Here is a 24,285-nt window from a genome sequence, read left to right as displayed (position 1 = left end):
AGGCGCAGGAGACTGGTGTCCCGTACTGGGAGCACTGGTGTGACCCACGGGCACCCGCCCCGCGCCGCCCATCCCCGAACCCATTCCCGTCCCAAAACCATCCCATCCCCAACGCCAATCCCAATCTCGTCCATATCCCCATCCCCATCCCCATCCCCATCCCCATCCCCATCCCCATCCCATCCCAATCCCAATCCCAATCCCCATCCCCATCCCCATCCCATCCCAATCCCATCCCAATCCCCATCCCATCCCAATCCCCATCCCCATCCCCATCCCAATCCCCATCCCAATCCCCATCCCCATCCCATCCCCATCCCCATCCCAATCCCCATCCCCATCCCATCCCATCCCCATCCCATCCCCATCCCAATCCCAATCCCCATCCCAATCCCCATCCCAATCCCAATCCCATCCCCATCCCATCCCTATTGCAAACCCATCCTCATCCCATCCCAATCCTGTCCATATTCCAATCCCCATCCCACTCCCACCAAATCCCAATCCCAGTCCCACTCCCCCTCCCACCCCCACCCCATCCCAATCTCAATTGCAGTCCCAATTCCAGTCCCAATCCCAATCCCAGTCCCAGTCCCAATCCCAGTCCCGCCCCCCTCCCCACCCCTCCGGCGCAGTCAGGACCCTCCGGGTCTCTACAGTCTCTTTATTGGGGGTTGGGGCTGCGCGGGGACATCACCGGGACGCGGGGGGACACGGGGACCCCGGGGCGGGAAGGCACGACGGCGCGGGGGGGGGGGGCGGCCGGGACCCCCGCGCTGCCCCCCCCCGTGCTGCCCCCCGCCGCGTCCCTCCATCGGCTCCGCCGGGGCCCCCCACTCCGTGTCCCGGGGTCCGTGTCCCCCCCCCCGGCTCTACTTGTTCTTCTTGAAGAAGCTGAAGCGTTTCTCCCGCTCCTTCTCCTTCCCCTCGCGGCTGCGGGGGGCGGCGGGACCCTCGGCGGGGGGCGGCACGGGGGGCATGCTCATGGCCCGCGTCACCCCTTTCCCGCCCGCCGGGGCCCCCCCTGGTCCTTCCCGCGGCCCCGCCGGCACCAGGGCGGCCGCCGCCTGGATCACCCGCAGCCAGGTGCTCATCTCCGCCTGCGGGGACGGGCGTCAGCGGGCGTGAGAGGGCGTGCGAGGGCGTGCGAGGGCGTGAGAGGGCGTGACAGGGCGCGAGAGGGCGCGAGAGGGTGTGCAAGGGCGTGAGAGCGTGTGCAATGGCATGCGAGAGGGCGTGAGAGGGTGTGCGAAGGCGTGTGAGGGCATGCGAGGGCATGTGAGGGTGTGAGAGGGCGTGCGAGTGCGTGCGAGGGCGTGACAGGGCATGAGAGGGCGTGCAAGGGCGTGAGAGCGCATGCAACGGCATGCGAGAGGGCGTGAGAGGGTGTGCAAAGGCGTGTGAGGGCATGCGAGGGCATGTGAGGGTGTGAGAGGGCGTGTGAGGGCGTGTGAGAGGGCGTGAGAGGGTGTGCAAGCGTGTGCCCGCATGGGCACCAGTGGGGCTGCACATCCAAGGGGGTGTTCACGCGGCTGCACACACGTGTCTGCACCGCGCAGCGCCGCTACATGCATGGCTACGCCTGCAGCGGCATTCGCACGCGTGTCTGCACGTGCAGTGGCGTTCGCACGGCTGCCCACGTGTGTCTGCGCGTGCAAGGGGGTGTCTCCCACCCGTGCCCCCCCCCGGTCTCACCTCATCCTTGGCCTGGAACAGATACTCCTTGCCATCGCTCAGCCTGGGGAGGGGGACAGGGCTCAGCCCCGGCGTGTCCCCCCCCAAAGTGCCCCCCCGGTCCCCCCCACTGGTGCCCCCCCCCCACTGGTGCCCCCCCCCCACTGGTGCCCCCCCCCCCGTGCCCGTACCCCAGTTTGAAGACGTGTTTGCGCTTCTTGTAGTGGAGGGCGGGGTGGCAGCGGGCGCCGCGCAGGCTGGCGGGGGGCTCCCCGTGATACGGCGCCCCGGCCCCCGCGCTCTTGGCGTCCTTGTAGAAGCTGAGGGTGCCCCCCCGCAGCACGCAGTACACGCTCTGCCAGGACCTGGGGGGGTGAGGGGGGGGCACGTGAGGGGGGGGCACGGGGGGGGCAGGGGTCTGTCTGGGGGGGCAGGGGTCTGTATGGGGGGGCAGAGCTGGGGGGTCAGGGGTCTGTCTGGGGGGGCAGGGGTCTGTCTGGGGGGGCAGAACTGGGGGGTCAGGGGTCTGTATGGGGGGGCAGGGGTCTGTATGGGGGGGCAGAGCTGGGGGGCAGGGGTCTGTCTGGGGGGGCAGGGGTCTGTCTGGGGGGGCAGAACTGGGGGGGCAGGGGTCTGTCTGGGGGGGCAGGGATCTGTATGGGGGGGTAGGGGTCTGTCGGGGGGGGCAGAACTGGGGGGCAGGGGTCTGTATGGGGGGGCAGGGGTCTGTCGGGGGGGGCAGAACTGGGGGGCAGGGGTCTGTATGGGGGGGCAGAACTGGGGGGGGCAGAGCTGGGGGGGACATGGGTCTGTCTGGGGTGTCAGAATTGGGGGGGCATGGGTCTGTATGGGGGGGCAGAACTGGGGGGGGCAGGGGTCTGTATGGGGGGGGCAGGGGTCTGTATGGGGGGGCAGAACGGGGGGGCAGGGGTCTGTCTGGGGGGGCAGAGCTGGGGGGCAGGGGTCTGTATCGGGCGGATACATGGCTCCATGGGGGGGGCAGGGGTCTGTATGGGGGGGACATGGGTCTGTCTGGGGGGGATAGAGGTGTGGGGGGACACGGCTCCATATGTGGGGGACACAGCTCCGGGGGGGGGACACACAGCTCTGGGGGGGGCCAGATGTGGCACCACGGGGGGACCCAGACCTGGGGGGGGCCATCGGGGGGGTGGGGGTGTCACCCACCAGGAGGGAGTGGGGCCCATGTGAGGGCGGGGCCTGCAGAAAGGGGCGTGACCAAGGGAGATAACCACGCCCACACGGGGGCGTGGCCTACAAAGGACACACCCCCTTGTAGGCGGGGTCAGGGTGGCAGCACATAGGCTGTGCCCTAGCAGGGGGGCGTGGCATAAGGGGAGAGGGGGCGTGGCCTGCGTGGGTGTGTCCAAGGGGGCGTGGCCTCACCTGTTGGGGGCCTTCTTGCCCTGCGCCTCCATCTCGTGCTTGCGGCACAGCCCACCCTCCAGGCTCTCGGGGGCCGGGGGGGCGCGGGGGGGCAGCGTGGCCGCGTGGGCAGGGTCAGGGGCCGCGACCACCCCCGGGCGCCCCCGGGGAGATCCTCCCGGGCTGGGACCCCTCGACCCGTTGGTCAGCCCCGACCCCGCCGATACCTGCTGGGGGGGAAAGGGGGGGGGGGGTGTGTGGGTACCGTCCCATGGAGGGGGGCACGCAGAGGTGTCTGGGGGGGTGTCTACCCCCCCATCTCCCCCGGCACGGTTTGGGGGGGAAGGTTACCTGGGCCGTGGCGCTGTCCGGGCAGATCCCGTTGACGGCCGGTGCCTCTGGCTGGCGGCTCTGCAGGGCCGGGGCCCTGGGGGGGGGGGGGGCGTGCGGGTGGGCGAGGGACTGGGACCCCCCCATCCCCTCCCAGGACCCTCCCCCACGTCCCCTCTTTCCCCAGGACCCCGATGTCCCCCCTGTCCCTTCAACACTGGTGGTGCCTCCTGTCCCCCCCCACGTCTCCTGTGCCACCCCTTCCCTCCAAGTCCCTGTTTTCCCCTCCGTACCCCCCCAGGACCCCCCAGTTCCCAGGTCCCCTGGTTCCCCCCCACCCAGGAACCCCATATCCCCCCCTTGTCCCCAGTCCTCAATATCCCCAGGGTGTCCCACCATGACCCCATGGCCCCCATCTTCCCAACCCCCCCAGACCTCCACATCCCTGCCATGTACCCCCCCCCCCGACCTCCGCATCCCCCCCAACACGTGCCCCGTCTCTCACCGCTGTAGCTCCCCGGTCCCCACACCATTCTGGGCATCGGGGGGCACTAACGGGGGGGCTCCCCCGGTCTCAGAATGCGCTGGGGGGGGTGTGGGCGGCCGCCTCTTCCTCGCCTCCTCCTCCTCACGCCGCCGCCGCTCCTTCTCCTCCAGCTTTGGAGGGGGGGGGCGGACACACAGGCGGGGGGGGGGGGTGTCAGTGCCTGCACCGAGCGTGTCGGGGCTCAGCTGGCAGCGGGGGTCCCCACGTCGTGTCTCACCCCCCCCTTACCGTAGTGAGGCGTTCCAGGGCGGCGAAACGCTCCTCCCAGGCGGCAGCCGCTTTCTGGAAACCCTGATGGCGCTTGATGAGGTTCTCCACCTCGGCCACGCTGCCCCCCAGCTCCGCCGAGCGAACCAGGGGTTCCTGGCTGGAGAGCCAGGCCTCCGCCATGCTGGCGTCCCGTCCGAACATCAGCACCTCCAGCACTGGGGGGGGGGGGCACAGCGTGGACCCACGTGTCCGGGTGGACGCAGCAGCCGCCCCCCCCCCGCATATTCCTCCCCCCCAAGTCGTCCCCGACCCCGCGCTCACCGATCTGCAGCCAGTCCATCTTCTCCTTCCAGCGGTCCCCGATGTCCCGGCGGCGTTCCTGCAGCTGCGAGAGCTTCTCCGAGATCTGGGGAGGGCAGGGGGGTGAGTGTGGGGATGGGGACAGGGAGATGGGGACAGGGAGATGGGGACGGGGAGATGGGGACGGGGAGATGGGGATGGGGATGGGGACAGGGATTGGGACACGGGGATGGGGACAGGGAGATGGGGACAGGGAGATGGGGACGGGGATTGGGACAGGGATTGGGACACGGGGATGGGGACAGGGAGATGGGGACAGGGAGATGGGGACGGGGAGATGGGGACGGGGAGATGGGGACGGGGAGATGGGGACGGGGATGGGGACAGGGATTGGGACACGGGGATGGGGACAGGGAGATGGGGATGGGGAGATGGGGATGGGGAGATGGGGACGGGGATTGGGACACGGGGATGGGGACAGGGAGATGGGGACAGGGAGATGGGGACGGGGATTGGGACACGGGGATGGGGACAGGGAGATGGGGACGGGGAGATGGGGACGGGGATGGGGACAGGGATTGGGACACGGGGATGGGGACAGGGAGATGGAGATGGGGACAGGGAGATGGGGACGGGGATGGGGACAGGGATTGGGACATGGGGATGGGGACAGGGAGATGGGGACGGGGACAGGGAGATGGGGACGGGGATTGGGACACGGGGATGGGGACAGGGAGATGGGGATGGGGACAGGGAGACAGGGATGGGGACAGGGGGATGGGGACAAGGACATGAGGATCAGGACAGGGATGGGGACACAGGGACACAGAGGTGGGGACAAGGATTGGGACATGGGGATGGGGACATGAGGATGGGGACAGGGACACAGGGGCAATGACATGGATGAGGACGTAGGGATGGGGATGCGGGGGTGCGAACAGGGACGTGGGGACACGGGGATGGGGACGTGGGGCGGGGAGGGCCCCACCTTGTCGGCGGCGTAGTGGCCCTTGTCGAGCAGCGCGGTGCCCATGGCCACGCAGGCGTCGAAGCTGTCGGCCCGCGCCTCCACCTCTGCCTTGATGCTCTGGTGATTCTTGATCACCAGGTCAGCCGAGGACACGTCCCTGCACCGGGGACACGCGATCAGCGTCCCCGCGCCGCCGTCGCCGCCCCGGCACGTGTCCCCCCAGCCCGGCAACGCGTCCCTCCTCACCGCGGGCGCTCCTGGCCCTCGATCTGCAGGCGGACGCCGTCCATCCAGAGCAGCAGGTCCCGCACCGCCCGCAGGAAGCGGAACTTGTCGACGGTGTCGAGGAGCAGCTGGCGCCGGCCCTGGCTGCTGCCGCGTAGCTCGGCCCAGGCCTCGCTCACCGCCTGCTCGTGCCGGCGGATGTCGGCCGCCTTCTCCCCGGCGTACGCCTTCTCCAGCCGCGCCGCGTCCTCCTGCACCTGGCGTACCTGCGGGCGCACGGAGGTGAGGCCGCGCCGTGCCGGGCTGCGCCGTGTTGGACTGCGCCATGGTGTGCCGTGCCGGGCTGCACCGCGCCGGGTTGCATCACGCTGTGCCGTGTAGGGCTGCATCATGGTGTGCTGCACGGTGCCGTACTGCACCATGCCGTGCTGCGCCGTGCTGTGCCACGCTGTGCCGTGCTGCACCGTGCCGCGGCGTGCTACTTCACGTCGCGCTGTTTCCCGTGCCGCGCCGCCATCCCACCCCGTGCCGCGCCGCTCCCCGCGCCGCGCGGCTCACCTGCGCGCTCAGGGCCTGGATGTCGTGCTCGTAGGCGGTGTGCATGCGCTGCATGGCCTCGGCCGTGTTCAGGTCGCGGCCCACCTCATCCGGCAGCTGCTTCTGCTTGTGCTGCACCTGCGCCAGGGTCTCGCGGGCGTCGTGGTAGAACCGGTGCAGCTCGTAGGAAGCCGCCAGCATCTGCGACCGCGTGTCGATCAGCTCCAGCAGGTCGGCCCAGGCTTCGTTCAGCCCGTCCTTCCACTCGGCCACCGTGGCGTTCTCCGAGTGCCCCGCCGCGATCAGCGCGTCCGCCAGCCCGTTGACGCCGTCCACCCGCTCCTGCCCGATGCTGCTCGTGTCCCGCGAGAACTCCCTGAACTTGTCCCGCAGCATCTACGGGGAGGGGGTGAGCCGCGTTGGGGACGACGGGGAGGGCACGCGGGGAACTCCCCGTCGTCCTCCCGCCCCGTCCCCGCACCGTGACGTGCTCGTAGTCCTGGCCAAGCTCGTGGGAAGCAGCCACCACCTCCCGCTCCGAGATCCACTGCTCCAGGTCGTCCACGTCGCGTTTGAGCTGGCAGAGCCGCTGATGCTCCTGCAGCGTGGCCCGGCGTTCCTCTGCCAGGTCCTTCAGGCTGGCGTAGAGCTTGTCCACCTGGCCCTGGCGCAGCGTCAGCCGCTCGCTGCGGGCACGGCCGCCGTCAGCTCCGGCGGCACCGGGCACCCGCTCCCGGGTGGCACACGACGTGCGTGGGGGCCGGGAGGAACGACAGCAGGGTCCCCGAGGGGACGACGCAGGCGGGGATGGGGGGGGGGGGTGGCGGGGGACGCCCGTCCCTCGTGGGATGATGGCGGCGGACGCGGGGACGTCACCCACCTCTCGGGGTGCCCGCTGGCCACCATGTCACGGCTCTGTGCCGAGAGCTGGTGCACAGTGTGCGCGTAGTCCCGCAGCGCCTGCTCCAGCACCAGGTGCTTGCTGACCATGGCCTGGGCGCTCAGCTCGTCCTGGGGGGGGTCACAGCGGCTCAGCGGGGGGGGTCACAGCAGCTCCGGGCTCGGCCAGGGGGGACACGCATCCCGGCTGCTCCGGAGCCGTACCTTGGCCTTCTCCTGGGACATCATGTGCAGCTCCTGCTCGCCCATCCAAGCCTCGGCCTCGGCGGCATCGCAGTAGAACTGCTGGGCGGCGTGAGCTCGCTCCAGGCGCCGGTGCCGCAGCTCCGCCTGCAGCTGCAGCTCCTGCCAGGCTTCCCGCAGCTCCCGCACCCGCTCGGCGGGGCCCGACAGCCCCCCACGCCGTCCCAGCAGCTCCTCTACCCGCCGCTCGTGGCCCTGCAGCTCCTTCTGCAGGGTCTGAGACGGAGGGACGGACACACACGGACACACACACGCACGTGCGCGCGGTGAGCATGGGTGGTCCCGGGGACGGCGGGACCCCTCATCGGGGGCGGCGGCGGCTGCTGGACCCCCCCCGACCCACCTGGTTCTTCTTTATCAGGAGCTGGACGGAGGGCAGGTCCTTGCCGTGGTCGGTGGACACGGCCAGCGGTCTGCGCTCCTTCACCCACAGCTGGTGGGAGATGGGGTGGGGGGGTCAGGGACACTTTAGGGGGGGCTGTCAGGTCCCCTCCCGTGGCCGGGCGTCCACTCACGATCTCGTCCTCCAGATCGCGGTTGAACTGGTGCTCCTCCTTGGAAGCCAGGAGCTTTCGGCAGCGCTCCCGCAGCGGCTCCCGCAGCCCCAGGAACTGCTCCTCCACGGCGCGGACCTGCCCCTGCACCTCGGCCGCGCTGGCGTCCTCCCGGCTGAGGGCTTGCGCCTGCGCCCGGATGGCCTCCACCTCCTTCTCCCGCACCGCCGTCTGCTTCTCCAGCATCTGCACGGGGTGCGTGAGTGACCCCCGGGATGGGCACCCCCTCTATCCTGGGCACCCCGCTGTGCCAGGCACCCTTCCCTGTGCACCTCTGTCCCCGTGCACCCCATCTCCTGCACCCCGTCCCTGTGCATCCCTGTCCCCGTGCACCCCATCTCCTGCACCCCGTCCCTGTGAACTCCTGTCCCCTGCACCCGTCTCCATGCACCCCATCTCCTGCACCCCATTGCGGTGCACCTCGTCCCTGTGCACCCCTGTCCCCTGCACCCCATCCCTGTGCAACCCTGCTCCCCTGCACCGTCTGTGCCAGGCACCCCCTCCCTCTGCACCCCGTCCCTCTGCACCCCATCCCCTGCACCCCATTCCTGTGTGCCTGTCACCTGCACCCCATCCCCATGCACCCCAGTCCCCTGCACCCCATCCCCGTGCCCTCCTGTCCCCTGCACCCCATCCCCATGCACCCCATCTCTGTGCCCCCCAGTCCCGTGCCCCCGTCCTTGTGCACCCCATCCCCTGCACCCCATCCCCATACACCCCGTCCCCATGCACCCCTATCCCCTGCAGCCCGGTCCCCCATCTCCTGCACCCCATCCCTGTGCACCCCTGTCCCCGTGCACCCCATCTCCTGCACCCCATCCCCATGCACCCCTATCCCCTGCACCCGTCCCCCATCTCCTGCACCCCTGTCCCCTACACCTCGGTCCCCTGCACCCCATCCCTGTGCACCCCATCCCTGTGCCCCCCAGTCCCCAGCAGACCCCTTTCCCCCCCGCCGGACCGACCTGCTGCTTCTTGAGCAGGATGTTGACGCTGGTGAGGTCCTTGCCGTAGTCGTCGGAGCGCAGCTGGGCGTGCACGCCGGCCAGCCAGCCCCGCAGCGCCGCACAGGACTGGGCGCACAGCTCGGCACGGTTGGCGTCGAACAGGCGCCGCGCCTTCGTCCGCGTGGTCGACTCCAGCTCGTCCCACAGCCCCCGCAGCGCTGACAGCTTCTCCGTCACCACCGTTCCCAGCTCCGGCTTCGCCGACGCCAGCTGTTGGCCCTCCTGCCGGGGACACCGGCGTCAGCGGGGCCGTGCCGGGGGGGAACCCTGGCGCCCCGGCCTTGCCCCGGCCCCACCTTCTCCATCTTCTCCAGCCAGCCCTTGTTGGCGGCCAGCTCGGCCGTGAAGGCCTGGTGCTTCTGCCACTTGGTGTGCAGGTTGCGGGCTTCCTCGTAGGAGACGTCCTGGGCCGTCAGCATCTTCTCGTTGATCCAGAGCGTCAGCTGCCGAGGGGAGCGGGGATGGAGCTGTCAGGCTGTGCTGGCCCCTTGCCTCCCCTTCCCCATTCCCCTTCCCCTTCCCCATTCCCCTTCCCCTTCCCCATCTACATTTCCCCTTTCCCATTCTCTATCCCCTTCCCCTTCCCCTTCCCCATTCCCCCTTCCCCATTCCCCTTTCCTTTCCACATCTCCATTCCCCCTTCCCCCTTCCCCATCCACTTCCCCTTCCCCTTCCCCATTCCCCTTCCCCATTCCCCCTTCCCCATCCACTTCCCCTTCCCCATTCCCCTTCCCCATTCCCCCTTCCCCATCCACTTCCCCTTCCCCATTCCCCTTCCCCATTCCCCCTTCCCCATTCCCCTTTCCCTTCCACATCTCCATTCCCCCTTCCCCATTCTCCATTCCCCCTTCCCCGTTCCCCCTTCCCCATCCACTTCCCCTTCCCCATTCCCCCTTCCCCTTCCCCTTCCCCATCCCACCCCAATCCCTCGGGAGCCCCACACTCACCTCTTGTCCATCCTGCAGGAACCGCTGCAGTTCCCAGTTGTCCCGCAGCCGCCCCAGCAGCTCCTGGGCCGTGTCCCGGTTCCTCCGGTGCCTGCGGTGAGGACGGTGGGGGTGACGGCTGAGCCGGGGACCCCAGCGCCGGGGCTGGGCCACGGGGGTTGGTCCCCTCACCTGCTCTCCACCGAATCCACCGTCTCCTGCACCTTGTCGGCGTGGAGGCTGCCCTCGGCCACCAGCTTGCGGCCGGTGGCCACCAGCCCCTGGACTCGTTCCCCGTTGGCCTCCATGGTGGCCATGAAATCCTCGTGCTTCTTGACGGAGGCCTCGGCTCCCGGCAGCGTGCCGGGCATCTCCGTGTGCGACAGCGCGTACTCCTGCACGGGAAACCGGACCGAGCGTCACCGCCGCTCCTCCGGCACCCCGGGGTTCCCCCTGCTGCCGGCAGCTTTGCCTCCCCAGCCGCTCACCTGGGTGCTGAGGACGCCCTCGACCTGCTTGGAGTCTCGGAGGAAGAGTTGGAAAGCGAAGGCTTGGGAGAGGAGGTGGTGGCGGTTCTCCCACATCCTCCCCAGCTCCTCCCAGCCCGTGTCCAGAGCTTCCAGGCGCTGGTGCAGAAAGACATGCTGCGCGTCCGTCTGTCCCTGCGTCACCTCCCGGCCCACGGCCCGCGTGTTGTGGTAATCGTCACCGTAATGGGCAATCTCCTTACGGATGCTCTCGTGCTGACTCAGCAACCGTTCGGCCTCCACCAAAGTGGCCGGCACGTCCTCGGAGGCCACGGCCGTCTGGGTGCGGGATAGCCAGGCCTGGAAGGCGGCCAGGTCCCGCAGGAAGCCCTGCAGCTTGCTGGCTTCCCCCAACGACTCCTCGCGTCTCCGAAGGCTGCGGCACAGCTCGTCCCACACCTCCTCGATGGCCGACAGCCGCGCCAGGATAGCGGGCGCCTGTTCCGGGTGTTCGGCCGCCAACTTCTCTGCTTCGGCTCGCAAATCCCGCACCTTGCCCTGGATGGCTTCCAGGTCGCGCTCCATGCCCGAGAGTTTGCGCTGCAGGGCCATGACGCCGGCCAGGTCGTTGCCCAGCCCCTGCGTCGACTCGATCACCTTCGTTTTCTCCCGCATCCAGGACGTGGTCTCGTTGCACTCCAGGTGGTAGTTCTGGATGTTCAGGGCCGACGTCAGCGCCTCCTTCTTCTGGTCGGCCAGCGCGCGGAAACGCTCCCACCTGCGCGGCAGCGGGGTCACAGAACCACGGGGTGGTTTGGCTTGGAAGGGACCCCAAGGGTCATCTAGTTCCAACCCCCCCGCCATGGGCAGGGGCACTTCCACCTGGAGCATCCCTGCCTGCCTGGAGCATCCCTGCCTGCATGGAACATCCCTGCCTGCATGGAACATCCCTGCCTGCCTGGAGCATCCCTGCCTGCATGGAACATCCCTGCCTGCATGGAACATCCCTGCCTGCATGGAACATCCCTGCCTGCCTGGATCATCCCTGCCTGCCAGGAGCATCCCTGCCTGCCTGGAGCATCCCTGCCTGCATGGAACATCCCTGCCTGCCTGGAGCATCCCTGCCTGCATGGAACATCCCTGCCTGCATGGAACATCCCTGCCTGCATGGAACATCCCTGCCTGGATCATCCCTGCCTGCCAGGAGCATCCCTGCCTGCATGGAGCTGCTGCCCTGCCTGGATCATCCCTGCCTGGATCATCCCTGCCTGCCAGGAGCATCCCTGCCTGCATGGAGCTGCTGCCCTGCCTGGATCATCCCTGCCTGGAGCATCCCTGCCTGCCAGGAGCATCCCTGCCTGCATGGAACATCCCTGCCTGCATGGAGCATCCCTGCCTGCATGGAGCATCCCTGCCTGGATCATCCCTGCCTGCCCACAGCTGCTGCCCTGCCTGGATCATCCCTGCCTGCCTGGATCATCCCTGCCTGCCTGGAGCATCCCTGCCTGCATGGAACATCCCTGCCTGCCCACAGCTGCTGCCCTGCCTGGATCATCCCTGCCTGCCTGGAGCATCATCCTGCCTGGAGCTGCCCTGCCTTGAGCTGCTGCCCTGCCCAGAGCATCCCTGCCTGCCTGGAGAACCCATCCCTGCCTGCAACATCCCAGCCTGGAGCATCATCCTGCCTGGAGCTGTCCTGCCTGGAGCCCCCCTGCCTGCTCACAGCGCCCTGCCCGCTCCACGCGCTGCCCACCTGGCGTTGAGCTGCTCGCGGGTGGCCCGGATGCTTTCCTGGTTGCGCTGATCGGTGGCCAGCAGCTGGTCGGCGATGCGGTTGACGGCGGCCACGCGGGACGCCAGGTTGTTCATCTCCGGCTCCAGCGTCTCGAAGCTGCGGGCAGGGAGCCGGAACGGGACAGGGCTCAGCACCCATCAGGGGCCCGGCTGGCCGTGCCGCGCCGGAGAACGGGCATCCGGTGCCGGCACTCACCGTTGCTGCACCACCTCCAGGTCCTCCAGCTTGTCGGGGACGTGCATGGCGTGCAGCCACTGCTCCTTCTCGCCCACCCACAGCCCGCAGGCGTCCGCCTCGCTGCGCATGGTGTAGAGACTGAGGGCGTCCTGCAGGTCCTGCCGCCGGCGCTCCGCTCTCGCCGCCAGCTCCTGGTAACGTCGCTCCAACGCCGGCAGCCGACCGGCGACGTCGGGAGCATCGGCGAAGGAGGGCGGCAGGGCGCGAGCCTGCTCGTGCAGGGTGTCGATGGCGGGGCGGTGGTTCCGCACCTCTTCCTGCACCTCCCGGTGCTGCCGGGCCAGGCTACGGGTGGAATATTCGTCATGGCCCAGCTCGGGGCTGGACGCCAGGCGTAAGGCGTCCTCCAGCCAGGCTTCCGCGTCCGCCGCCTCCGCCTGGAACTGGAAGAAGCCGGCGGCTTCCCGCAGGCGTCGCTCACGTTCGGCCGCCAACTCGGCCAACGCTTGCCAGCGTCCTTCCATTTCCCGTACCCGTTCGGCCACCTCGGCCGCCCCTAACCGGCCCTCGGCCGCCAAACCCCGGCCGCGGGCCAGCGCCTGCTCCAACGGCCCCGCGCGCCCGCTCAGCTCCCCGCGGAAAGCGTCGTGCTGGCTCAGCAGGCGCAAGGAGCTGGTCAGATCCCGGCCGACGTCCTCGGAAGAGAGGAGCCGTTCCTGTTCCCGCATCCAAGCTTCTTCCTCCCCGGTGTCCCAGAAGAATTTCCAGAGTCGCCGCGATTCTTCCAACCGAGCCCGGCGTTGTGCCGCCAGTTCCGACAGCTCCCGGTAACGCAGCTCCAGCGTGGCAACGCGCTCCCGCACCGCTGCCGGCTCGCAGGGCTGGTAGCCTGCAGGGAACCCCGGAAAGTCCCTGAGGGGATTTGGGGTGCACCAGCCACCCCGGGGGGGGGCTGGGGGACATCCCAGGAGTTGGGGGTCCAGGGGGCACCCGCTGTCCCAGGGGGCTGGCGGTTGGGGTCAGGGGTCTGGGGCAATCCTAGGGTTTGGGGGTTCAGGGGTCCCTAGCTGCCCCGGGGGGCTGGGGTCAGGGGCCATCCCGGGATTTGGGGTGCTGGGGCACTCCCAGGTTTTGGGGGGCACAGGGTCGGGGGCTGTCCTGGGGGTTGGGAGTTCAGGGGGCTGGGGGCCGGGGGTCAGGGGGCTGGAGCAGTCTTGAGGTTTGGGGGTTCAGGGGTCACCACCACCCCAGGGGGCTGGGGTCAGGGGCCATCCCGGGATTTGGGGTGCTGGGGCATTCCTGGGTTTTAGGGAGCATGGGGTCGAGGGCTGTCCTGGGGGTTGGGGGGGTCTGGGGTCACCCCAGGGTCTGGGGCTTTGGGGTCCACCCACCATCACTGGGGTCCCAGGGGCCGCCCTGGCCGCACTCACCCTCACCGGGCAGGGCGAATCGCTGCGCCGCGGCGCCGACCGCCCGCACCCGCTCCGCCTGCGCCGCGATGTCGGCTTCCACCAGCCCGTGGATCTGCAGCAGGTCGTCCACCCCGTGCAGGTGCTTCCCCAAATCCTGCGACTGCAGCCGGACCTGCGTGTGGGGGGGGGGGGGACGACGGGGACACGACACACGCACGAACGGCGGCGTCAGGGTCCGTCCGCCATGCCCCCCACGCCGCGTGTCGTGTCCCCCCCACGCCGGTACCTTCATCTCTTCCATCCAGTCCGTGAGATGCGCCAGGTCCTGCAGCATCTTCTGCAGCTCCAGGTGCAGCAGCAGCCGCTCGCGACGGGCGGCCACCAGCTGCCGGAGGAAATCCCAGAGCCGGACCACATTGTCGCGACGGGTCAGGACGCGGCGAATGTCGTGATAACGTTCGGCCTCCAGCTCAGCCGCCACCGCGCTCACCGCCTGCACCCGCTCGCTGTAGGCCACGATGTCGGTCTCGATGGCCTCGTGTTTCCGCACCGCCGCCTCCACCGCCGACATGTCCGTCCCAAAGTTGTCCTGGGGGGAGGACGGTGAGATGTAAGGATGGGGCAGGGGACGGCACCTCCATCCCCCGGGGACCCCCGGTCACCCTGAGGTCGGTGGGGGGGGTCGGTGGGGAGCAGAACCCCCCAACACCTTGGGTTCCTGGGGTCGGTGGGGGGTGGGACCCCCAAACACCTTGGGTCCCTGGGGTTGTTGGGGAGAGGGACCCCCAAACACCTTGGGTCCCCCAACACCTTGGGTCCCTGGGGTCGTTGGGGAGAGGGACCCCCAACACCTTGGGTCCCCGGGGTCAGTGGGGGGTGGGACCCCCAAACACCTTGGGTCCCTGGGGTCAGTGGGGGGCGGGACCCCCAAACACCTTGGGTCCCTGGGGTCAGTGGCAGTGGGACCCCCAACACCTTGGGTCCCTGGGGTCGTTGGGGAGAGGGACCCCCAACACCTTGGGTCCCCCAACACCTTGGGTCCCTGGGGTCAGTGGCAGTGGGACCCCCAACACCTTGGGTCCCTGGGGTTGTTGGGGAGAGGGACCCCCAACACCTTGGGTCCCCCAACACCTTGGGTCCCTGGGGTCAGTGGCAGTGGGACCCCCAACACCTTGGGTCCCCCAACACCTTGGGTCCCCGGGGTCGGTGGCGGTGGGGAGCGGGACCCCCAGCTGCCGGGGTCTCCGTGGCCATTGGGGGGTGGCGGTGGGGTCCAGGCCCCCCACGGGCCTCTCCCCGGGCGGCACCTGGGAGACGAGGCGCTGGTTCTCGCTCAGCCAGGTCTCCCTCATGGCTGCCTTGCGGTCGAATCGCGCCGCCAGCTGCTCCAGCTTCTCCTGCCGGATGAGCTCGGTGCGCAACGCCAGCTCCCGCTCGTGCTCCGCTTTCTCCAACCGTTCCCAAGCCTGACGAGACGACTCCTCATCAGCTCCCCTCGCCCCAGCACGCCACCGTCACCGTCACCGCTACCGTCCCCGTCCCACCTTGTTGATGTCGGAGATGAGTTTCCCCTCCCGCGGCACGTAGACCTTCTGGTTGTTGGCCCGCATGCGGCTCTGGACGGTGAAGAGCAGCACCTCCAGGTTGCCCTTCTCCATGAACCTGAGAGGGGGAGATGCGACGCTGAGCTCCCCCCGCCCCAACCCCTCCGGGGGGGGGACACCCGGCCCATCCGGGGTGCTTGGGGGGGGTCGTCGCGGGGGCTCACTTGGGGGGTTTCTCGACGGTGCGGTAGGTGTTGAAGGCCTGGAGCTGGTTCTGCACGCCGGGCAGGGCGTTGGCCAACTGCCGGTCGTTGAGGGTGAGGATGGTCTGCTCGATCCAGCCCAGCAGCTCGCCCGCCAGCTCCTCGTACTTCCCCACCAGCTCCTCCGCCTCCCGCGCCGCGTCCAGCACCTGCGGCACCGTCCGTCCGTCCATCTGCCGTTCCCACCCGGCTCATCCCGCCAGCCATCTGCTCCGTCCTGACGGATCCCTGCCCGGCCGTCTGTCCAGCCCTCCGTCCAGCGTCCGCCTCCTCCCTCCTGCCGCTTTGTCTGTCTGTCCGTCCATTCGGGCGCCCGTTTGGCTGGCTGTCCTTCTCCTCTCTCCCTCCAGCCAGCCGTCCGTCTGTCCGTCCATCTGGGCGCTCCTACGTCTATCTGTCCATCTCCCCCCTCTCTCCGTCCGTCCGTGCCTTTGGGCCCTCGCTCATCTCCTTCCTCCATCCATCTGCCCCCCGCTCACCTCCCTGCCCACCTCTCCCTCCCTCCAGCCCTCCGTCCGTCCGTCCGTCCGTCCGTCCCCTCGGCCCCGTCACCTTCCCGATGCGCTTCCCCTCCACCGCCAGCGCCTTCATCTTGGAGAAGTAGTGGTAGAAGGTGGCCACGTAGGTGATGATGGATTTCTCATCCGGCTGGTCCACGTTGACATCTGCGGGGAGCGGAGTGGCGGGGGTGAGTGTGGCCACCCCCAGAGCCCCCCCAGAGCCCCCCGTACCCCTCAGAGCCCCCCCAGAGCCGCCCCCCCCCACCCCCCCGGCTCCTCCTCACCCTCGGGGTCCAGCAGTTTGGTGAGACCCAGCTCGCGCTCGGCCAGGTTGAAGGCGCTCTGCAGGTTGTAGTGCGCGTTGCAGCGTCGCAGCGCGTCCATGTCCACCAGGTCCGGCCTGGGCAGCGGGAAAGAGTCAGCCCCACGGCTCCTGCCCCACGGCGCCTGCCCCACGGCGCCTGCCCCACGGCCTCCCGCCCCGTGCCCCACCTGTGCTTGTGGATGATGGCGTTGAAGGCCAGCCCGTCCCGCCAGCTCGTGGTGAAGTTGTGCACGTTCACGTTCGGGTACCTGCCAGGTACCAGGGTCAGGGCTCAGCCTGGGACCCCCCAGAACCCCCCAGGACCCCCCGGGACCCCTTGCCCCACGCTCACCCCGCCGTCTTCATCTGGCACCAGAGCAGCAGCGCGTCCTTGGCCGACTTCTTCTCCTTGTTGTCCTCAGTCTCCACGCTGATGTCCTGGATCTGAGGGGGGGGGACAGCGCAGGATGAGGTGGGGGGGGGCCCAGAGCACCCCACAGCTGTGGATGGGTATGTGGGGGGGCTCCCAGCTGGGGCAGGGTGCTCCAGGTTGGGGGTGCAGACCCACAGCGGGTTCAGGGACCCCCAAGGTGGGTGCAAGACCCCCGTGACACATGCAGGGACCCTCGTGGCAGACGCAGGGACCCCCACGTTGGTTGTGAAACCCCCGTGACACATGCAGGGACCCTCATGGCAGATGCAGGGACCCCCACAGTGGGTGCAAGACCCCTGTGACACATGCAGGGACCCTCATGGCAGATGCAGGGACCCCCACAGTGGGTGCAAGACCCCCGTGACACATGCAGGGACCCTCGTGGCAGATGCAGGGACCCCCACAGTGGGTGCAAGACCCTCGTGGCAGACACAGGGACCCCCACGTTGGTTGTGAAACCCCCGTGACACATGCAGGGACCCCCGTGGCAGATGCAGGGACCCCCACGGTGGGTGCAAGACCCCCGTGACACATGCAGGGACCCCTGTGGCAGATGCAGAACCCCCGTGGCAGATGCAGGGACCCCCACAGTGGGTGCAAGACCCCCGTGACACATGCAGGGACCCCTGTGGCAGACGCAGGGACCCCCACGTTGGTTGTGAAACCCCCGTGGCAGATTCAGAGACCCCCACAGTGGGTGCAAGACCCCCGTGGCACATGCAGGGACCCTCGTGGCAGATGCAGGGACCCCCACGGTGGGTGCAAGACCCCCGTGACACATGCAGGGACCCCTGTGGCAGATGCAGAACCCCCGTGGCAGATGCAGGGACCCCCACAGTGGGTGCAAGACCCCCGTGACACATGCAGGGACCCCTGTGGCAGACGCAGGGACCCCCACGTTGGTTGTGAAACCCCCGTGGCAGATTCAGAGACCCCCACAGTGGGTGCAAGACCCCCGTGACACATGCAGGGACCCTCGTGGCAGATGCAGAACCCCCGTGGCAGACCCCGGGAGACCCCCCGCGGGAGAGGCAGGACCCCCACCCGGGGACGGCGGTACCTGGAAGCGGAGGATGATGGTCCAGACGAGGCCGAGCGTGAGGCGGTGGTTGCCGTCCACGATGTCGTGGGAGCCCACGTTCTCCAGGTGCACCCGCTGCTCCTTGAGGAACTGCAGCGCCTTGTCCACGTTCTCCAGGCAGTGGATCCGCATCCGGCCCTTGGTGGGCTTGGGCTGGACGGGGCAAGGTCAAGGGCAAGGTCAAGGGCAAGGTCAAGGTCAAGCCTGCCCCCCGGCACACAGGGACGCGGGTCCTGGGAGGGGGTCGCCTGGGTGCTGGGGTCCCTGCCAGGGGTGTTTGGGTGCCAGAGAGTTGAGAAAGGGGGGGGCAGATACTGGGGTCCCGGGGAAGGGGGATCCCTGGGGTCCCAGTGAATGGGTCCTGGGTGGGGGGGCTCCCGGGGAATGGGTCCTGGGTGGGGGGGTCCCAGGGAAGGGGGATCCCTGGGGTCCCAGGGAATGGGTCCTGGGTGGGGGGGTCCCGGGGAAGGGGGATCCCTGGGGTCCCAGTGAATGGGTCCTGGGTGGGGGGGGCTCCCAGGGAATGGGTCCTGGGTGGGGGGGTCCTGGGGAAAGGGGTTCCCTGGGGTCCCAGGGAATGGGTCCTGGGGGGGGGGGCTCCCGGGGAATGGGTCCTGGGTGGGGGGGGTCCGAGGGAAGGGGGTGCCTGGGGTCCCAGTGAATGGGTCCTGGGGGGGGTCCTGGGGAATGGGTCCTGGGTGGGGGGGTCCCAGGGAAGGGGGATCCCTGGGGTCCCAGTGAATGGGTCCGGGGGGGGGTCCCCGGGGAATGGGTCCTGGGGGGGGTGTCCCGGGGAAGGGGGATCCCTGGGGTCCCAGTGAATGGGTCCTGGGTGGGGGGGTCCTGGGGAAGGGGGTGCCTGGGGGTCCCAGGGAATGGGTCCTGGGTGGGGGCGTCCTGGGGAAGGGGGCCCTGGGTGTCGGGGTCCCGTGGGATCCCTGGGGGTCCCAGGGAAGGAAGGGGTCCTGAGAAAGGAGTACTGGGTGGGGGGGTCCCAGGGAGGGTCACCCCAGCACTGGGGTCCCAGAGACGGGGGTGTCCGGGTGCTGCAGGGAGGGGGTGTCCACCCACGGGGGTCCCTGGGGGTGCCCAGGGAATGGGGGTCCAGGGGAAGGGGACGCCTGGGGTTTCCAGGAAAGCATATCCCGGCTGTTGGGGTCCCAGGAAAGGGGGTGCCCACCCATGGTGGGGAGAGGGGGGGGGGGGGGTCCCCACTCACCAGCTGCTCCCCCGAGAGCACCTCCAGCAGGCGCAGCAGCATGCGGCCGTCCCGCAGGTCGCTGTACAGGTCCCCGAGCCGGCAGGTCCCCCGCGCCAGGTGGGAGTTCACCCACTTGGTGAAGGTCTTCTTCTGCACCGCCTCGCGCTCGTCTGGGGTGGGGGGGCATCAGTGGAGGGGGGGGCAGAGACCCCCACCCTGGCCAGAGACCCCCCACCCTGGCCAGAGACACCCCAACCCAGCCAGAGACCCCCCCAACCCGGCCAGAGGTGAGTCCAGGACCCCCCGCGGGGTGGAGACCCCCATCGTGGGATCAGAGAGCTGAGGTAACCCACCCCACAGCCAGGAGATCTGGGGGTGCCCCCCCACCCCAAGGGACCCGGGGGGGGGTGTCGGGGAGAAGGAGGGGGGGGGGGGGAGGTGTGGTGCTCAGCCCCCCGCGCCAGCCGTGCCCGGCGCCGGCACCGGATTAGCGGTAAGAGGATTTGGGGCTGGACCGTGGGGGGCTGTGAGGGGTCATGGGGGGGAATTGGGGGGTTTTGGGGGGCTGTGAGGGGTCATGGGGGGGAATTGGGGGGTTTTGGGGGCTGTGAGGGGTCTTGGGGGGGGAACTGGGGGGTTTTGGGGGGCTGTGAGGGGTCATGGGGGGGAATTGGGGGGTTTTGGGGGCTGTGAGGGGTCTTGGGGGGGGAACTGGGGGGTTTTGGGGGGCTGTGAGGGGTCTTGGGGGGTTTTGGGGGGTTTTGGGGGCTGTGAGGGGTCTTGGGGGGTTTTGGGGGGTTTGGGGGCTGTGAGGGGTCATGGGGGGAACTGGGGGGTTTTGGGGGGCTGTGAGGGGTCTGGGGGGGGAATTGGGGGGTTTTGGGGGGCTGTGAGGGGTCATGGGGGGGAATTGGGGGGTTTTGGGGGCTGTGAGGGGTCTTGGGGGGTTTTGGGGGGTTTTGGGGGCTGTGAGGGGTCTTGGGGGGTTTTGGGGGTTTTGGGGGCTGTGAGGGGTCATGGGGGGAACTGGGGGGTTTTGGGGGGCTGTGAGGGGTCTGGGGGGGGAATTGGGGGGTTTTGGGGGCTGTGAGGGGTCTTGGGGGGTTTTGGGGGGTTTTGGGGGGCTGTGAGGGGTCATGGGGGGGAATTGGGGGGTTTGGGGGCTGTGAGGGGTCATGGGGGGAACTGGGGGGTTTTGGGGGGCTGTGAGGGGTCTGGGGGGGGAATTGGGGGGTTTTGGGGGGCTGTGAGGGGTCTTGGGGGGGGAACTGGGGGGTTTTGGGGGGCTGTGAGGGGTCATGGGGGGGAATTGGGGGGTTTTGGGGGCTGTGAGGGGTCTTGGGGGGTTTTGGGGGGTTTTGGGGGCTGTGAGGGGTCTTGGGGGGTTTTGGGGGGTTTGGGGGCTGTGAGGGGTCATGGGGGGGAATTGGGGGGTTTTGGGGGGCTGTGAGGGGTCTTGGGGGGTTTTGGGGGGTTTTGGGGGCTGTGAGGGGTCTTGGGGGGTTTTGGGGGGTTTGGGGGCTGTGAGGGGTCATGGGGGGAACTGGGGGGTTTTGGGGGGCTGTGAGGGGTCTGGGGGGGGAATTGGGGGTTTTGGGTGGCTGTGAGGGGTCATGGGGGGAACTGGGGGGTTTTGGGGGGCTGTGAGGGGTCATGGGGGGGAATTGGGGGGTTTGGGGGCTGTGAGGGGTCATGGGGGGAACTGGGGGGTTTTGGGGGGGCTGTGAGGGGTCTGGGGGGGGAATTGGGGGGTTTTGGGTGGCTGTGAGGGGTCATGGGGGGAACTGGGGGGTTTTGGGGGGCTGTGAGGGGTCTGGGGGGGGAATTGGGGGGTTTGGGGGCTGTGAGGGGTCTGGGGGGGAACTGGGGGCACATCTACGCATGTGCACCGCCAACCAGAACCCACCACCACGCACACGCGTGTGCACCACCAGCCAGCACACGCCAGGGTGGGAGACGCGTGTGCGCAGGGTCAGCGGTCAGGTGCATCGCACACGCGTGTGCGATCGGGCGTGCGAGGGCCGGCCCAGGCGGACACGGTCATGCGAGCGGCCGGCATGAGGAGTGACGGCGCACACGCGTGTGCGGGTGCAGGTATGGCCACGTGCGGGTGAGCACACGGGGTCGGCACATGGTGCACACGCGTGTGCATGCCCCGGGGGGGGTGGGCAGAGCCCGGCTCGGAGGTGGGACGTGCCGACCCCCCCCGGCCCCCGTGTGCTCGGCCGAGGCCGGTGCAGAGTCCAGTGCCCAGGGACGCCGGGGGGGGCTGCGGACGGGTGCCTGGGTGCCCCCCCCAGACCCCTGGGTGCCCCCCCGGACCCCTGGGTTCCCCCCCCAGACACCTGGGTGCCCTCCCCACAGATGCCTGGGTGCCCCCCCCCCGGACATTTCGGTGTTCCCTGGACACCTGGGTGCCCCCCCAGACACCTGGGTGCCCCCCCGGACCCCTGGGTGCCCCCCCTGGACCCCTGGGTTCCCCCTCGGACCCCTGGGTGCCCCCCACAGGCACCCGGTTGCCCCCCTCAGACACCTGGGTGCCCCCCCAGCTGAGGGGTCCCAGGGGTCCGGCTCCCCCCCTCACCCCCCCCGACCCCCCCCCAAGGTGAGGAGGGGACCCAGACGTGCGGGTGCACCCCCAGCTCCCTTCCCCCCCCCCCCCCCGCGGGGACCCAGGCGTCCGGGGGCGTCGGGCGGCTCCCGTCGGGGTTTGGGTGTGCCGGTTTCGGGGGGCGGGGGGGGCGCGGTGGTTTCAGGGAGGTTCGTGGGAACCCGGGGGGGACCTATGGAATCGGGGTGGGGGGGGGGCAGCTGCAGGGTTTGGGGGGGACCTGTGGGGTGGGGGGGGCACCCGTACGGCCTGAGGGGACACCTAGAGGGTTGGGGGGGCTCTATAGGGCCTGGGGGGGGGTCTGTAGGGTTGGGGGGGGCATCTGTAGGGTTGGGGGGTACCCACAGGTCCCATGGGGACCCCAGAGGCACCCGTGGGGATCTGGGGAGCCCCATAGGGACTGGGGGGACCCAGGTGGGACCCACGGAGGGGGGGGTTGGGGGGGGGCGTGGAGCTGGGTGCTCTGGGGGGGGGCTGGGTGCTGTGGGGCTGGGTGCTGGGGGGGGGCCGGGCAGGGCAAGGGCGGCGCTGGGATTTACATCAAAACAGGTCGGGGCGGCTCGGCACACGTGCGTGCACGCGTGCGTGCACGGGCGGTTGCGCGTGGGCGCGCATCTCGCGCGTGGGCGCGCGTGTAGTCGCACGCGTGTGCGCGCGTTTCTGTTTGCGGGCGGGTGCGCGTCTCCACACGCGTGTACCGGTAGTTGCGCGTGTCTGCGCGCGCGCGCGTGTTTACGCGCATGTTTGCGCGCGCGCGTGCGTATGCGAGCAGCTGCGTGTGCTCGCGTGCACGCGGGCGTGTGCGTGCCTGTCTCCTTGTGTTTTTGGGGTGCTCCCCCCCTTGTTTTGGGATGCCCCCCCATTTTTGGGGTGCTCCCCCATGTTTTTGGGATGCCCCCCCTTGTTTTTGGGGTGCCCCCCCATTTTTGGGGTGCTCCCCCATGTTTTTGGGATGCCCCCCTTGTTTTTGGGGTGCTCCCCCTTGTTTTCGGGGTGCCCCCCTTGTTTTTGGGGTGCTCCCCCATGTTTTTGGGGTGCCCCCCCTTGTTTTTGGGGTGCTCCCCCTTGTTTTTGGGGTGCTCCCCCATGTTTTTGGGGCGCCTCTCCATCTTTTGCTGTCCCTCCCTATCTCACGATGCCCCTCCCCACTTTGAGGTGCTCCCCTCATTTTTTGGGGCGCCCCCCCCTCATTTTAACCCCCCCCCATTTTTCACCCCCCCCTTATATTTCAGCCCCCCCCTTCTCCCCAGTTTTGCCGCTGCTCCTCCCCCCCGTATTTTTACCTTTCCCCCCTCTCATTTTCCACCTCCCTTCCCGTCTCTTTTTTTTTTGGGGGGGGGGGGGGTGCGTGTGTGTCCCCCCCCCACCCCGTACCTGCCAGCGCCTTGATGCGGGAGCGCTCGAAGCGTCGGGCCGAGCTGCCTTCATGGTCGCCCTCCTCCTCCTCCTCCTCGGCCCCGTCCCAGCGGTTGTTGACGTCGCCGTACTGGCGCTGCAGCTCCAGGCTGTCGTAAGCCGGGGGGGACAGCATGGCCGCCCTGGGGGGGGGGGTGTCACTTAGGGGGGGGTCTTGTCACCTGGGGGGGGGTTCTGTCACCTGGGGGGGGGTTCTGTCACCGGTGGGGAGTTCCCACGGGGGATGGTGCAGGGCAGGTGTGGGAGAGCTGGGGGGGGGGTAAGGGGGGGTGACATGGGACCCCCCCCCCCCGTCTCCCCAGGGAACTGCACACCCCCCCGTCCCCATTGCCCCCCCCCCAGCCTGTGAGGGACCCCCCCCCCATCCTTGTTAGGGACCCCCGAATGCCTCAACACCCCCCCTTCGTCTCTAACGACCCCTGACCCCCCCCCAAGGACCCCCCCCAAGGACCCCCCCCTAGACCCCCCCCCCAAGAACCCTCCATCCTCTCCGGGGACCCCTGACTCCCCCCACGCCCCCCCAAGACCCCCCCCAGTGACCCCTGACCCCCCTAAACCCCCCTAAGCGCCCCCCCCATCCTCCCATCCCCCGGGGGGGTCCCGTCCCGTGCCGGGGGGGGGTCCCCATCCCCGTGCCCGTGGGGGGGTGGTCCCCGTCCCCGTGTCCCGTCCCCCCCCGCGGTGGCTCTCGGGTCGCGCCGCCCGGCAGCTAATGCTCTTAGCGCGGGGATCAGCGGCCGGACCCCCCCGCGCCGGGCCCGTGGGGGGGTGTGGGGGGGCTGGACACGCGTGTCTGGCTGGGTGGGTGTGGGGGGGGTGACCCCCAGCAAGGCCCCGCAGCACCGGCGGGACCCCGGGACAAAGCGGGGGGGGGGGGGGGGACGGACCCTGCCCGGTGCTGCGGGGTGCGGAGCGGCTGCCGCAGTGCCGGGGAAGGAGGGGGGGGGGGGGTGCGGGACCGAGTGGAACCGGCGGGGACCGAGCCGGGATGCGGGGCCGGGGAACCCCGGGAGGGGGGGGGGGGGATGCGGGGCCGGTGCGGTGCGGGATCGGGGTACGGGATCGGGGTGCGGGATCGGGGTGCGGGATCGGGGTGCGGGGGGGTCCCTCTCGGTGTCTGGGGGTGTGTGTATCCCCCCCCCCCCCCGCCTCTCCCCGCCGCCCCGGCCCGGTCCTACCTGCGCGCTGCGGTGGCGGAGCGGGCTGAGGCCGCGGCAGCTCATCACACCCGCGGCGGCGCGGCCGGGAGGGGCGGGGCGGGGGCGGGGCCAGAGC

General features: G+C 69.6%; 1 protein-coding gene across 2 annotated transcripts; it reads right to left on the bottom strand.

The window, feature by feature from the left end:
- Nucleotides 1-680: 680 nt before the first annotated feature.
- On the bottom strand, nt 681-24,285 carry SPTBN2 (spectrin beta, non-erythrocytic 2). 2 transcript variants are annotated; one of them, XM_054808299.1, is made up of 36 exons: nt 24,189-24,285; nt 22,969-23,132; nt 19,002-19,153; nt 17,762-17,935; nt 16,621-16,712; nt 16,457-16,537; nt 16,249-16,364; nt 16,017-16,129; nt 15,426-15,613; nt 15,202-15,319; nt 14,965-15,123; nt 13,944-14,246; nt 13,676-13,829; nt 12,264-13,134; nt 12,027-12,164; nt 10,295-11,051; nt 9,999-10,201; nt 9,828-9,918; nt 9,177-9,323; nt 8,839-9,102; nt 7,835-8,059; nt 7,663-7,752; nt 7,281-7,535; nt 7,057-7,187; nt 6,658-6,862; nt 6,198-6,572; nt 5,661-5,905; nt 5,433-5,571; nt 4,466-4,550; nt 4,163-4,359; nt 3,893-4,044; nt 3,409-3,484; nt 3,079-3,287; nt 1,866-2,039; nt 1,696-1,738; nt 681-1,100 (listed from the first exon to the last, which is right to left on the bottom strand). In XM_054808299.1, exons 2-36 carry the CDS (start codon nt 23,123-23,125, stop codon nt 873-875), a joined length of 7,107 nt encoding a protein of 2,368 aa, XP_054664274.1. In that variant the 5' UTR covers nt 23,126-23,132; nt 24,189-24,285; the 3' UTR covers nt 681-872. The 2 variants fall into 2 exon arrangements, with proteins under 2 accessions (XP_054664274.1, XP_054664276.1); XM_054808301.1 differs by having other exon boundaries at nt 3,079-3,284.

This window comes from Grus americana, chromosome 35, assembly GCF_028858705.1.
Source record: "Grus americana isolate bGruAme1 chromosome 35, bGruAme1.mat, whole genome shotgun sequence".
Classification (NCBI taxonomy): Eukaryota; Metazoa; Chordata; class Aves; order Gruiformes; family Gruidae; genus Grus; species Grus americana.
Note: the sequence above shows the minus strand (reverse complement) of the source record. Positions and strands in the feature narration are given on the sequence as shown.